General features: G+C 46.7%; 1 protein-coding gene across 1 annotated transcript; it reads left to right on the top strand.

The window, feature by feature from the left end:
- The first annotated feature begins 6,277 nt into the window (after window positions 1-6,277).
- Window positions 6,278-12,424, top strand: gdf5 (growth differentiation factor 5). The gene is made up of 2 exons (XM_047024590.1): window positions 6,278-8,699; window positions 10,329-12,424. The coding sequence occupies exons 1-2, from the start codon at window positions 8,009-8,011 to the stop codon at window positions 11,216-11,218; spliced, it is 1,581 nt and encodes a 526-aa protein (XP_046880546.1). The 5' UTR covers window positions 6,278-8,008; the 3' UTR covers window positions 11,219-12,424.
- The last annotated feature ends 3,087 nt before the right edge of the window (window positions 12,425-15,511 follow it).

Below are 15,511 nucleotides of genomic sequence, written 5' to 3' on the forward strand. Positions count from 1 at the left end.
ACATGTCTCTTTTCACTGCAAATGCAAAAAAAAAAAAGTATTTTATTTTACAGTGAACCAAAAAGTAGGCTAGTCCCAGTTTTGTTTTTTTGACTGACGTAATCGTCGGGAAGTCACGTAGCAAGTAACCTAGTTGTTTTCCTGAATAATTTCCAGGACAGATGTCATTAAAACGTTTGAAAAGAAAGTTGTCCTTTCGTAACGTCAGATAGACAACGCCAGTCTAAATAATTTCGTTTTTATTTCAGTCGTTGAAATGAACCAGGGATTTCGACTAAAAGTCACTCAAGAATGAATCATGATCTCAGGGGACTTTCATTTTACTTGTAATTTCCTCCTTATGAAATGTTGGAATAGTGTTTACAATAAGAGAAAGGTAAAATAGGATGAAGGGTGATTAGATTTCTTACATACTGTTCACAAACACTGGTAAGGAGGGAGGTGTACTAGCCAACCACAACAGGTATATCATCAATTACAATATAGATTCCTGCTAGCTGAGGAGTTGGTGAGTAGCAGAAAGTCCCACCAAGATTAAGCTGTACTGTCCACAACATCGGACAAGGTCTAAATTTAGAACACAACAAAACAAAACTCAAATACAGAAGCTGACCTTTAGAGACAGGATATGGGAATTTCCCCATTTTACTTCCTTGTGGCTGAACCTATTGAAGCGAATCAGATCTCAGAGGCGAAACAGCCTGTTCAGAACAGAAAAGGGATGGGGAAGTGAGGGGAGGTGACGTAAGAGAATTTCCCTAGTCGGACCTGAGGAAAAGTGGGACAGCAAGCTGGGTCTAAGGGACAGTACCATGTTTGGCCTGACATCATCAAAAACAGTAATCTATTCATTAACCTGTTAAAGCTGTTCTCAGTGGAATCCACAGAGAAGATAAACGCGAAGGAGACAAAGAGAGATAGAGAGAGACAGAAAGTCACCGATGGACAAAGAGACAAACTGATTGAAAGAGACACGGATAGAGACAGAAACGACAAGTAAGTGAGAGACTTTGAGTAGAAGACTGAGAAAATGTTTGACGGATGTTGAACCAGATAAGAGGAACTTCATACGGACGTGTCGGATGTATCCATGGGATCTATGTACTTCTCTCTCTGCATTGAATCCCAGGCAGCAGCTACAGTAATGCTCCACCCACAGTGACGGCTGTATGGAAACATCCCGCGTCATGACCCCATGACCCAAAATTAATGTAGTATTTGTATGTCAGAGTGACATTACAGCTGCCATGATGGTGAAATAAAACATGAAGTGACCAAGAGTAAATGAACAGGGGCAGCATTTTCTCTATTCCAGGGAAACATTTATTTTTACCTCAGAATTAATCAGGACCTGGGAGGAAACTAGAACCTAGTTGAAATATCATTACTGTCAAATGCCTGGGCAGCACTCGGTTACAGTAAATGTGTGATGTAAAATATCTAATTGACCAGTCATGCAGATACTGAGAGTAAAAAATCATATCAAATGCCCTGTAAAAGATGTGTCCCACGTCTGACTGAAGGCCATTATATATCGGATCTCAACTCAGTAAGGGTTGACTGATAAGCGTAGAACAATTACGACTTCTAATATTTTTGGTTGGTGCTTGGAGGCCCCCTTTTTACAAAATAATGATTTGACAACCAGTGATCAGAGTATTTCATATCACATTTGTCCACAAGGTGGTGCTCATTATCCAGACTTACTTTTTGAGACGGCACTATGCAATTGTCATGATGGTCTACAGACCAACGAGACCCACTCTTTAGAGTGTTGTTATTTAACTGCAAAGGATGTCAGTATAAGTGCTCAACTATCAACAAAATAACTCAAGTCAAAACACCAATTATCCAAATTGCATTCAATTGTATTAAAAAGTTAAACTGTGTTTTAATCAGCTGGACACACCCTTATAACTTTAAGAGCTTGTGTGTCAACGGATAGAGAGAGCTATTAGGACTGTGCGTATGTGTTTGTGTATGTATGTGTGTGTGTGTGTGTGTGCATGCTTGTGCGCGCAAGCAGGAGAGCTTGTGCATGCTCTGTGTGTGAAAGGTAGGCCTTGATTGGCTTCAGGCAGCAACAGCAGCAAAAGGGGGAAATGAGTGTGAATGAATGTTGATTTGAAATCAAAGAGTGGAAGACAGATGAAGGGGTGCAAGTCAGCTGGACAAGCAGGCAGTTGGACTCATTATTAGTGATTGAGCTCAGGCTGTTTCATTAGCAGACTCTCCTCACACAGTCGCAGCTCTGTTAGACCGTGCCAGCGCCCAGCGCTCAGGTTTATTTTATCATCTTAAATCTTAACAGTTAATACCTGTATGTTTCCAGCATAATATTGTCTCTGGCAGAGAATGCTAGAAAATGTATCCTCGCGAAAATAAACGTCTACATCCCTAGCTCAGGTGCTGTTAGGGCCATGTGCTGCTAGGAAGGGGCGGAGCCGGGGGTGGAGAGGAGGGGGTGGAGGGGAGAGAGAGAGAGAGATGGAGGAAAGGACATGCACAAGGGGAGCAACAGAGATGGAGGGAGAGAGGGGGAGGCGGGAATGAAAGGGAGAGACTGGGAGAAGATGGCAGACAGGAAAGGGGGAGCAGATGATGGAGTCTAAGAGGCTGATGACTGACTCGAGAAATGACAGTTGGAAAGTGAAGCGGACAGGGAGAAGGCGAAAAAGGAGGAGGGGAGAGAAGAGAGGGATGAGAGCATAGAAGGATGCGGATGCGTTGGAGCGACTCTTCTTTGGCCCAACACTTGATCGGTCATTTATTAGGGCCTTGTACAGACAGGCAGCGCTGGGCAGCAGTGAGAGTAAAGTAAATGTTTCCATGCCAGATGTAAATGACCACTCAGAAGCCTAGGCACGAAACACAAACACCTGCTGCTCAGGTGGAAAAGCAGGGCCCCAGAGCCCAGGTACAGAGGATTCTTTCTTCTAGCCAGTCAGGTAGGCAGGTAGCAGGGCTGGGGAGACAGATGGAGAGGGGGGGGAGACGGAGAGGAGGAGGGAGACGGAGAGAGTTAAGGGCAGGCTGAGATGGGGAGGGATGGAGTGGGAGAGGAGGAGAAATCTGGAAAGAGATAGGCAATGAGGCAGCAAGGCATGGTAGGGAGACAGGCAAGGAGTCAAGGAGGGAGAGGCACGCAAGCTGAGAGGAACATAGGGAGGGACAGAGGCAGGAAGGGAGGGAGGGAGAGGCCGGCAGGGAGGTGAGAGAGAGAGAGAGAGAGAGGGAGAGAGAGAGAGAGAGAGAGAGAGAGAGAGAGGGAGAAAGAGAGAGAGAGAGAGGGAGAAAGAGAGAGAGAGGGAGAGAGAGAGAGAGGGAGAGGAAGAAAGAGAGAGAGAGAAAGAGAGAGAGAGGGAGAAAGAGAGAGAGAGAGAGAGAGAGAGAGAGAGGGAGACAGAGGCTGACAGGCAGCCAGGGTAGGAGGGAAGCCAGCAGTGATGGAAGCAGACAGCTGCATTTGATACAAGTTTTGTTTACTTTTGCCTGTAAACAAGTAAAACAGAACACAGCTTGTAAATATGTTTGCTACTTACTACACCCACATGAACAGTGAGTCAATCCAAGCCTCCACATCCCTGACTGTGAACTACGTTCAACCCCCAACCCAGCCCCACCCTCAGCTTACCTAAACACTGTGACGCTTGATTGCCTGTCACAATTACGAACTGTGCCTTTAAACCAGCTGTGTCCATTACCTATGCGAGGGCGTGGGCAAACCTCACCAGTCTCTTGCTGGATGGTTGCCAGGGGACAACGCCAGGCCATAATATATGATCACTCAGGGTAACCAAATAAATCCTCCCAGGGGGAAGGAACATGACAGGCTCCGGGCTGAGTGAGGAGGGGGTGAGGAGGGGGGTGAGGAGGGGGGTGGGGAGGGGGGGGGGGAGGGGGATGAGGAGGGGGGTGGGGAGGGGGGTGGGAGGGGGGGGGGGGGTGAGGAGGGGGGGGGGGGTGAGGAGGGGGGTGAGGAGGGGGTTGAGGAGGAGGGTGAGGAGGGGGGTGGGGAGGGGGGTGGGGAGGGGGGGGGGGTGAGGAGGGGGGTGAGGAGGGGGTTGAGGAGGGGGGTGGGGAGGGGGGGGGGGTGAGGAGGGGGGTGAGGAGGGGGTTGAGGAGGAGGGTGAGGAGGGGGATGAGGAGGGGGGTGGGGAGGGGGGTGAGGAGGGGGGTGAAAAGGGGGGTGAGGAGGGATTGAGGAGGGGTGACGAGGGGGGTGGGGAGGGGTGAGGAGGGGGTGAGGAGGGATTGAGGAGGGGGTGAGGAGAGAGGTGTGGAGGGGGGTTGGTTAACCCAGACATTTCTCTGTATAAAGAAACAACATTTTCCAAAGGAACACTTAGCGTAAAAAGGGTCATTGTATTCCCCCAAAGGTCAAGTCCAATTTTCTAGAAAGGAAGTATACTGTACTACTATTTAGGGCTGTCATGATTTCCAGTCTCAGTATTCTACAGACATTTATTTTCATTTTGGGTCCTGTGGGAATAGAACGCTTGATAAAACTTCCCACCCATACACCCCCCCCACCCGTAAACAGCCGACCCCACACTCATCTGGGGGTTAGGGTTCCTGGCCTGCGTGCTTCTAATAAACTGTGTTTACCAGTGATCCATGTTATATTGTTTAGCCCACCTGGATCCGGTCAGAACCCTGCATGGATTCGATGGTTTCAATTGGTTACACCAGGAGACAGAACATAGCCTAGAGGGGGCACTGGTGTATATGTTTAGACCTGGACCCACTCAGGGCCAGCGTCACTGTGCTGTCAATTATCAGCTCGCCCACAAGCCTGGGATCAAACCCCCAGTTTAACCAGGCCCAGATGGGGTCCGGGCGGACCTGCTTGGGCCCGGGGACCGGGACAATGAGGCCTGTGTTGGGCTGGTGGTGAGGTGGATCTGTTAGATGCGTACCTGGAGGGAGGGAGTCAGGGGGTTAGGAAAACACGATCACCTGGAGACCCTCCAACTTAGCCAGCTACCTACTGCAGCCCCTCACACTGCTGTGTGTGTGCTACAGTAGCTGGTGCACCATGTGAGAGGTATATACAGGAATCCTGTAGGAGTCGTATGTGGTAGATGGGCTTGTTTCATGTGGCTCTTTCGCGCACGTGAAATCTTTACTATGAAAGTGGCTCCTTTAAATATAAAGTATAAGACATAAAGCCTGTCAAATGTGTGTGAGATTGAACATGGTTTTGATATATTATGTTAAATATCCTGTATGATTCCTGGTTGCCTCTCCATACATATGCCATATCTTGTAAGTATCTGTCTGTTAATAGTTTAACGTGGAACGTACAGATATATTGTCCAGACTTGATGTATATTTAATTTAGGATGGCTACATAGGTCTTCATCTCAGACACAGGAAGTCAAGAGGGGAAGGACAGGAAGTTAAGAGGGGAAGGACAGGAAGTAAGGAAGCAATTGTAGAGTTTTTCAACCCATGGAAGTGAAAGGCCCTGGGGCAACAAAGCAGAAATGTCATCCAGTATTAATGTGGAATAATTCAGTTTTAGTTTCATCTACTGCAATTAATTCCTTTTTTGTTTTTGATTTATGTTGGGTGACTGAACCAAAGCAGAGAATCTCAACATTAATCATGTATTTGTCTCTCAGGCCATGACCCCTGAATGTAGAGTTCTCACTGTAAAGCTGACAAATATTTCTGTACAAGGAGAGAGTTATTATTTTTTGCTTAGCTTAGAGACCTGTCCTGCCTCCACCATGGAGTCAAGGTGGATGGTTGGTAACGAATTGACTCTTTATTTTATTGGGCTGCGTTTATGGCAAGGCCTTTCTCCTTCTGTGGTTTCTGCTCTGAAAGTCATGCCGTCTCAATGGCAGACATGTACACACTTACCCCCGCAAAGTTATTATTACCCACCCGTCGCATGGCAATACCTGGAGGGAGCACAGTGGCACATTCACACAAAGGCAATGTTCTTGTCCCTGCATGCCGGCGAAGCGCGGGCTAAACCACATTTCCTCTGGGCTTTTCCAAACATCCTGAGAACAGAGTACAACCCACTACACCACGGACAGCTGGCCCCTGAATGTGCTGTGCTCACCTTTCTAAAAGAGCACGGGCAAGGCAAGTGCTGAGGTTTTATACCACAGAGTGTGTTTATGTATGTGTGTCTGTCCAAAGTGTGTATCTCTGTACAGAGTGTGTGTGTGTTTTCATGGTGTGTGTTTGACCAGTGTGAATGTGTATAGTATATATGTGTCTGGGTGTGTGTGTGTGTGACGGGCGTGATTGTGTGGATATGTGTGTGTCCGACATGAGTATATGTTTACGTGGATGTGTGTGTCCAGCCAAATGAATGTGTGTTTATCTGTGTCTGTGTCCTGAACTTCACCCTGAGGATAAACAGAGAATACACATGGTAGGTTCCTTAGATACTAGACTCCACACAGTCACACCTCTTACTACTGGGTTGAGTAAAACCCAAGACTGTGCGTGTCTGTGCGTCTGTGAGAGCGGGATGACTTCACTGACCTTAGACATACTTAACTGACCTGTACCATCTCAGTCTGTGTTCGCTACTGTGTCTGTTAGTGCAGTCCACTGCTGTCCTGTACAACCGGGTTCCAACTCTCTCAGGTAGACCAGGGTGAACAGACGGGGTCATGGAGACTTTATGTCCAGACTGTGGCAGGCTCACTTCATCCCCCATGTTAATTCATCAACTCTGTCTCGACTGGCCTGGGAGAGCCTAAGCTGTTGCAGGTAGAGGAGAGAAAATACTGAAACATAGAAAAACACTGACTCCTATTTCATGCCTCCAGAGACCAGCCTGCCTGCCAAATTTCAAAAGTTAACCCTGGTTTTGGCATCTAATTATTCCTACAGCACAGTCTTAGCTAAATTTATGACACCAGAGAAGTTGGCTTGTCCTGTGCCATTATAAATTAGACGGGCAAAGGACTTTAGAGTCAGAGCTCATTCTGGACTACGGAGACGTGTTCAATCAAACAAGACGTGCAACTTAATCAAAGTAATCAGAGCAGGGCTAAAGTCAATGAAGTTGCACATTTGAAGATCTTTTTTTCTTCTACTCAGAATCACATGCATTTCCATGTATTGATGAAACGTGTCTGATGTTTCTAAAGTCTGTGTCTGACTCTCAGACCTCAAAGACAACCGAAGCTTAGGCTTATGACTAGCATATACCATGTGTTGCACACCTACAGTAAGACTATCAAATTGAATCCCAATGATGAAATTGTTTAAATGAGTTAAGTAGTAAGGGGTTATTATGGCCCACCATTTTATTTCAGAGTTTTACACACCACTCTGGGCATCTAGTAACTGTGCCCTTTTCACCTCCATGTTGTGAGCCTTAATATAGGGAGCTTGAGCAAACTCTCTCTTCAAATGATCTAATGCAAAGCTTTGGCTTTGAGTGTGGCTTTATGTGGCATATGAGTCACTGGTGGAAAGAGCAAGGAAGATTTGAAAAGAAATATTGCACTTAAATTAGTTTAGACAGCATGACATCAGAAGCTAATTAAGCAGCTTTGCGCTGGAATTCCGTTTCCAATTCCTCAGTTCAGGTTCGAGGAGGGTTTTCTGAGCACCTGCAGGTTTGTGTGTGTGAAATATTTTCACTGGACGGCGTTCAAACTTTGAAGGGGAAAAAAAACTGCGGCAGCATTACGCCATTCTTCCCTCTTGGAAAAAGTGGGATTTAAACAGCTCTCTTACAAGATATCCAGCAGAATAGTTGGAGTTTAAGGGAAGTCAACTTTCTCTTGTCCATGCTAAGCATTTTCTCGCACTACTCTGGAAAGCGGGACCTGCGGCATGAGATTTGCTTCACTATGGTTCTGGATAGCGGATCTGAGAGTAACGGTTTGCATGGTCGCTTTTACGCTAGAATACTTAATTCTCGTCCACATCTCCACTTCTCCAAACTCGTTCATGTTTACCTCTTTCAAACGGGAAAAGCCTGCGCGCATTTCTCCATTGGAACTTTACAGAGGTAGATCAGAGGATGAAAGTTCTGAAACGTCTCCCTCTTTTACTGGGGTGCTGGACTCTCGTATACCTGGACCTCATCTTAGCGTCACTGAGCCATACCGGGGCGGCACAGCGCGCGCCCAACAGCCGTGGCGAGGAGCATACAGGCGGAGCAGGTGACCGCACTCAACTGGGAACCGGTTGGAAGTCTCCTAATTCTGCGAGGATCACGCGCATTCGGACAGGACCCCCGTTAATCAAGGGCGAGGTGGCCAAGGGGAAACCTGTGGCATTCGCGCCAGCATCTCGCGTGGTAACGGGCAGCCGCGCTCGCGGGGCTATCAATTTAGGGCGCAAGGAGGCTGCGCGCTCTTGGGTAGCCGGGGATACTCCAGTGGCTCCGAACGTGCACCTGGTCAAAACCAGCGGCATTGGCACACCCGGGAAAAACACTGGAAAACCTGCAGCAAGGGCGGCAACACCAGTGCGCACCGGACCGAACAGAGCTGTCGTTACGCAAAAGCTTAGTGCTCCGGCAGCCCTGAGGAGTGCCAAATTAACGGGCAAGCCTAGCGACAGAGACTCCACCAAGCACCCTCTGGTGACACCGCACGACTACATGCTGTCACTGTACTGGTCGCTGTCTACCGGGGAGGTGAACACAAGTGTACTACATGAGGCGGGTTTGGCCAACACGATTACGAGCTTCGTAGATAAAGGACAAGGTAACAGCGTTATGAGCCCGGTTATCCAAAACGACCTGAATTATTTATTCTTATTTTTGTGATATACGATTAATTCAAATTAAGACAAAGATATTTTCAGTGGTTTATCGTTACAAAAATTATAAATTCGACATTTTAAATGTTTTAAAGTTGTACTTGCTTACAGGTGTGCAGTCCCATTGACCTCCTCTGTTATATTAAGTCAAGCAAACTTAGGAGCTTCTTATAAGTGGGCATCAAATAAGTAGCCAGTGGATGTTCATGCATCAAGGACTTAGTTACCAAACACTTCAACTGTATGAGAGCTTCAAGTCTATTACATTTCCTACTACACCCACAACCTAAATGCCCCTTGTTGGACAGTTTCCAGGGTCAGAAAACGTGCATCCCAATTTATGTAAAAAAGAATTATTTCCACACTCCGATTTGTGTTTAATTGATCTCTGTGCACATTTGGAACTGCTCTGTTGGTGTCTTTCTATGTGGGGGAACTTAATCAAGTGCACCCCAAATGCTTGACAGTATTTGCGAACGGTTGAGTCAAGTCTGCTGGCCCCTTGGTAGTTTGATGTAATGGTTCTGAACCTGGGTCTCTTGGTCCTGTCAGGGTGTCAGTAGCCATCTGGAGCCACACCAGCCATGTGATTTACAGCCCTCAGATAGTAAATAAACATGGCTCCCAGCCTCAAGTAGGTGGCCCCTGTGTAATGTTATCTTTACCGTGTAAAACTGTTTAAAATGATGTTTAAACGACGTGGGTTTAATATTTCTAGCTGCTAAAGGTTTACATTTCAAGCACTTAATGTACTTTTAATTCACGCGTTATTTGTCTAGCGCGTCCTCAGCCAATTGTTCCTGACCCTTGTGGCCTAGCGGGGCTGTGGAGGACGTAACTGATGCCCAAGCAGACGTCACTGTCCCCCTCATTCCTGGAACTGAACTCTCCTTTTACTGCATCCCCTCCATCGCTTCCCTTTTTCGTCCCTCCAGTCTTCTCTTAATTCAAAAATATTTCTTTCTTTCTTCTTCCTTTTCCTCTTCCTTTTCTTCTGACTCTTTTTATCTCTGGTTTGGCTCAATGAGCCACAAGTCCCTCGACACAGACATTGTCGATTCTCCACCCTCTCCACGGGTAGAGGCCGGTCTATTCAGGTGGTTTGTGCTCCCTCTCTAGCAGATGTCATATGACGTGCTGGTGGGTCTAGTGGTAAATAGCTGCAGGTCCATAATAATGGTCTGTTTACAGTTCAATGTGGTCTGCAGTTTGCAAATGTCTGGTTTTAATGTACTTTTGAACGCACACTGTGCCTGAGCCTGGATGGAAACGATGGCTTTCATTTGTAACATGGGCTTCACTTGCTGCTGCTTTCCCTCACTGAAAACAAAGAAAAACATTGCACACCGCACCACTCTACTGTGGGTGTGTGTGTGTGTGTGTACATGCTTGCGTGCGGGATATTTTGTGCGCATATGTCCACTTGTGTGATTGCATCGTGTGTCTGTGTGTGTTGAAGCGTGTGTGTGTGTTACGAGAGAGGCCACATTAACACAAATAGCGGGGAACGTGTCAATATTAGTGTTATCCTTGCCCTTGACTCTTTGTCCGCCTGTCCTGTTCCTGTGTTCCAGATGAGCGGCAGCCGCAGCTGAGAAGGCAGAAGTACTTCTTCAACATCAGCTCCCTGGAGAAGGAGGGGCTCCTGGGGGCCGAGCTCCGCATTCTCAGGAAGCGCCCGGCGTCTGACCCCCGCAAAGCCCTCCCGGCCGGTGGAAGCTCGGGCCCTGGCTCTCTGAGCCTGAAGCTGTTCACCTGCGCCTCAGGTAAACAGAGGCCCACGCTGCTCCACACACGCACCGTGGAGGACCACGGCACGCCCAGGTGGGAGGTGTTTGACATCTGGAAACTGTTCCGGAGCTTCAGGAACGCCCCCCAGCTTTGTCTGGAACTGGAGGCCCAGGAGAGGGTGCCGGGGGGGCGGCCGGTGGACCTTAAGACCCTGGGGTTCGGCCGTCTTGGCAGGCAGACCAAGGAGAAAGCCTTCTTCCTCGTCTTCGGTCGTACCAGGAAACGCGACCTCTTTTACAACGAGATCAAGGCGCGGTCGGGCCACGACAACAAGACCGTCTACGAATACCTGTTCACGCAGAGGCGCATGCGCCGCGCCCCCGCAGCTAGGGCCGGGAAGAAGCTGCCCCAGACCAAGCCACGGTGTCACCGGCGCCAGCTGCACGTCAACTTCAAAGAGATGGGCTGGGACGACTGGATCATCGCTCCTCTGGAATACGAAGCATTCCACTGCGACGGCGTGTGCGACTTCCCCATTCGCTCGCACCTGGAACCCACCAATCACGCAATCATACAGACCCTCATGAACTCCATGGACCCCGACTCCACCCCGCCCACTTGCTGCGTGCCAACGCGCCTCAGTCCAATTAGCATCCTCTACATTGACTCAGCCAACAATGTGGTGTACAAACAGTATGAGGATATGGTGGTGGAGTCGTGTGGGTGCAGGTAGCGGTGATGAAACTAGAGAGAGAGAGTGAGAAAGAGACAGAGACAGACACAAATTCAAAATAAGTTAGAGAGAGACACACAGAAAGAGAGAGAACCATAGATCCATAGTTTTGTGTGTCAATTCATACAGTACCAAAGAACCAAAATAAAGAGAGACATGGAACACACTCATCTGATCACTCAGCAAGTTGGTGGAATTATATACAGTATATTTGAAGGATCAGATTATGTTGATATTATCTGTCAGGGAGCCATACAGTCAAATATACACCTTAGAGGGTATGTACAAGGCACAGAGGAGACTTTGGAAAATCTAGATGATATATAGTGTATATCCACTGGCCTGAGTTAGAAGCTAACAGGATGACCAGACCGTACCTTTGTTCATTCTATGCCCTGTTTTAAAAAGCATTTCACAACAATACTATGGCATGCCTGAGGATTTTTTTGCAGCTCAGTAATTCACTGCTGAATATTGAATTAAACAGGGGGAAACCATATAATGTACAGGATTATTGATTATCACGGTTAAAACCGCCTGTAAAACGGAATGTCCCGAGTTAAACCAATTGTTTAAACTAAAAGTCTTTCTGGATGAAAGTAGGAATTAAAACCATTACGGTATTTATAAATTATAATCTGGTACATTTCATCAATGAACAATTCTGGAATTAGCACAGACGGTGGCTTTAACGTCTAGCGTTTCAGCTGCAGTTCCATTTGTCACCACTAAGGGTTCGTCTGCTCACCCCCACCTGAGTCCATGCCCCTTGCAGAGCTACTTCGTCATTGGATAAGCACAGCTGTGTGAAGGCATGTCCGAATGTCCTGTTTCTCCTAGAACCATGTGATGTAAGCATTTCCTTTAATCAAAGCATGTGCATGCCATAGGTATTGCCAGCTCAGACTCAACCGTTGAGGCCTGAAAGAGGAAAGAAGAGGAGAGTGATGGCGGAAGACTGGAAAGGCGAGATTTATGAGAACACAAGTTTGGAAGCCACTTGATAAGATTTATGATCAAGCTAAGATGTTATGAATTATGAGGCATCCATTGATTTCTCCACTGAGTAGTTTCTGTTCCAGTGAGAAAAAAATTGAAGAAAAAAAAGAAGAAAAATGATTCATTAATACAGTTATTGAGAGTATTACTTTTAAGATGTATACTTCAAATATGTGTTCTTTATGTGTATCATGGCTTTGAATTAAAGTGAACCTATATTTGTTAAAGATCATGTTTCTTCTGTGAATTAATTTATTGTAATTTCAAACAACCAGAAACCCAGACAAAAGTCAAAGTCCAGACATTGAGAAATAAGGTTCCCTTCAGATTGGCACCTGGTCTTAATTATGACACATTTCCACACATTAGTCTGTGTGAGTTCAAGAGCGATTAGGAAAGCAGCTGATCTGAATCATATTTAAGGACTGTTCCTGTGATTTATAACAACACAGAGCGCATTAGAAGTTGACAGGAAATGAAACATAACGAACAATTGACTTTACGATACACTCTGTTTCCTTGAACTCCCTGGTTTGACCTGAAAAATACAGTGAATTTAGATTTTATTATAGGCAGCAAAAGTGAAGTTTGATGTACAGTCTAATATGCCTGCATAACATTCCCCTACAGTCATCATCCTAATCAGATTACTCTCTGTGTAGCAGGCTAAAACTACTCAAGACCGAAAGTCTGTAAAGCAGAAACATCGATTGTTTACCCTATCAAGTTCCCCTGTCACTGTTTGCGGGCACGAGATTGTGGCAAATTGTCAAACTGAATCCAATTGTACAGGATCACGTCTTTATTGAAGAGAAAGGGAAGGAGAGGGAGAGAGAGAGAGAGAGAGAGAGAGGGCTATTGTGTTTCCACAGATAAGCAGAAACACATGTGCCGTCCTCATTCAAAGGGTTTTCCAGAGTAACTTCATTGAACGCTAGCTTTAATGACCAAACCATTACACCAGTTCACAATGATATTTCGGGAGAGCTTACAAAAGCCTGTCTGTGTGTTTGCCCCAACAGTGGGGCTACCCCGAAAGGCCCTCTCCTTGGAGGCTAAAGTTTATAGACCTCTGTGGCTTTGTCCAGAGTTAGTGTTCCACATCCTCCCGCACACTGCAGATTTTCTACAGCTTTGCATTTTTGTTGGTTTTACTATCAGATCTGGCTTGGCCAGTCCGCCCCATGTTTAACATTGAGTAAATGCAGTCTTGAATTTCCTTGACAGATGTAGGGAGGAATTTGATCACGCGGCGGAGCCAATAGCGTCTAGAAGAAAAGCAGAGCGGTTGTATCTGGCACAGAGCGTGACACCTACGTTCACAGCTGAAGCTGTCTTCCCCATTCCCTGGCCCTGGCTCCTAAGTGGCACCCTGGATGTACAGGTTCTTAAACACACAGACTGTGTTACTGTCTAAATGTCCAGGCTGGGGGGGGATATTTTCTCTAGGAGTTTGGGATCTCTTTGTTCTTGACAACTCCCCCCTCACCCTCCCTGCAGCCCCGCCCCCCACGCCTACCCCCACACACTGCTCCCCCCCCCCCTCCTGGTCTGAACCTGAGGGGCTACACTCATCCCACAGTTACACGTCTTACCTTCAGCACGCACGCACACACAAGCACGCACCTACCTCACACGCTCTCCTTCTCACTGACTCTCTCTGTCACACACACAGACACACAGGATCGAGCGCACAGGCATGCACACATACACAAACCTAACCCGCGCGCACACTTTCTCCCCGACTCTTTCTCTCACACACACATACTCACTCTCTCCCTGTGGAATCATATTGGGATTGACTTGTTCTGAGAACAATTATCATTAACAGGTGTTGAGGCAGAGAGATGATAAGATAAGTGATTACACATCCAAAGCTGGAAAACCCACACGCAACCCCCTCCCACCCCCCACATCCCATCCCACCTCCTCGAACACACACACACACGCACTAAAGCAAGCGTTATCTTTTCCATCTTCCATCATCAGTAAACTTGCGTGTATGTGGAAATGGTTTTTGAAATCAGACTTCTTGTAGCCATTTATTTTAACTGGTTATCACTGAGGTGTCAAAGTCTCTGAGCTAAAAATTATGTTACTAGCTTATTAAACTCAACCAGTTTTCATTAGGTTACCAGAGAACCAGTTGCTGTAAATGAGACCTAAGCATCAATGGTATGCATAGTTTCTAGTCTCCAGTTACTGACTTTGGCCGACAGTTTCTTGCATCAAGACATTCCTTGTGAGACAGATAATTTGTCTGTTTCCTTCTATTAGCATTCTCCAGTACAAGGCAACAGACTAGCAATGCCTGCTTCACAGCCAGACATATTAATGGAGATGTTTCAGCCTTGGTTATAAATCTAGCCTTCCCATCTGTGTGGGGGAGAAGGGTAAGGGTGTGTGTGTGCACACTTGTGTGTGTGTGTGGGCTTGCGTAATGCGTATGTGTGTGTCTAGAAGTAATATTGGGTGGGATGTGATGTGGGTCTGTGTGTGCGTGTGTGCGTGTGTGTGTGTGCGTGTCGTGAGTTTGAGTGTGTGGGAGGGAAGGATTTTAAGCTGCATTACTCAGCGCACTCTGCCAAGTACCTGTCTTCCTGACCTTGCTTTCTCTCTTCGTCTTGGTCTCCAATGTGGCCAGCACCTGCAGAAACACACCCCCATCTCCAATTGTCACTGAAACCAGACTCCTTCATATCTACAGGCCACCTGGGGGGAAGGGGTATTTATCTGGTCATTTATATCATTTTATAGGGTTATTGCAAAATGTGAGTTGTGTTTTTGCATTAGGGAGTACACACGTTGAATTGGGGGTTTGAGGTTTTTATTTTAAACATTGATAACTTGGGGGTGAACGCCAGCCAGGATCCTCCTACACTGTGTATAAACCGGTCTTGGCCATTTGATCTGGCCACACGCTCCGATGAACTACCCAAACACGGACAAAGTAAGAAATAAATTGTTGTAATAGGCTCACCGGTCCACTCTCCAGATGGCTGAATAATAGAACATATAGTCTGGATTTATGTGTGTGATTATCTCCTGTTATTTGAATGAGCAGTGTGTTACCTTATATAAAGGGGGGATCATTCCACCATAATGACTCCAGAATAGGCTAAGGTAGTCAAGTTCAAACCCTGAAACATCACTGATTGCCTGGAGAACTTGGACAACACAAATTTCTCAGACTACGATGAACCTTGCAAATCCATGAAAAGTGAACATTCATTGTTGACATATCAAACCACAAGAATATTACAGAATCGTTTTTTTCCACGTGAAGTCTGAAAG

This window comes from Hypomesus transpacificus, chromosome 9 (genome assembly GCF_021917145.1).
Source record: "Hypomesus transpacificus isolate Combined female chromosome 9, fHypTra1, whole genome shotgun sequence".
Taxonomy (NCBI): domain Eukaryota; kingdom Metazoa; phylum Chordata; class Actinopteri; order Osmeriformes; family Osmeridae; genus Hypomesus; species Hypomesus transpacificus.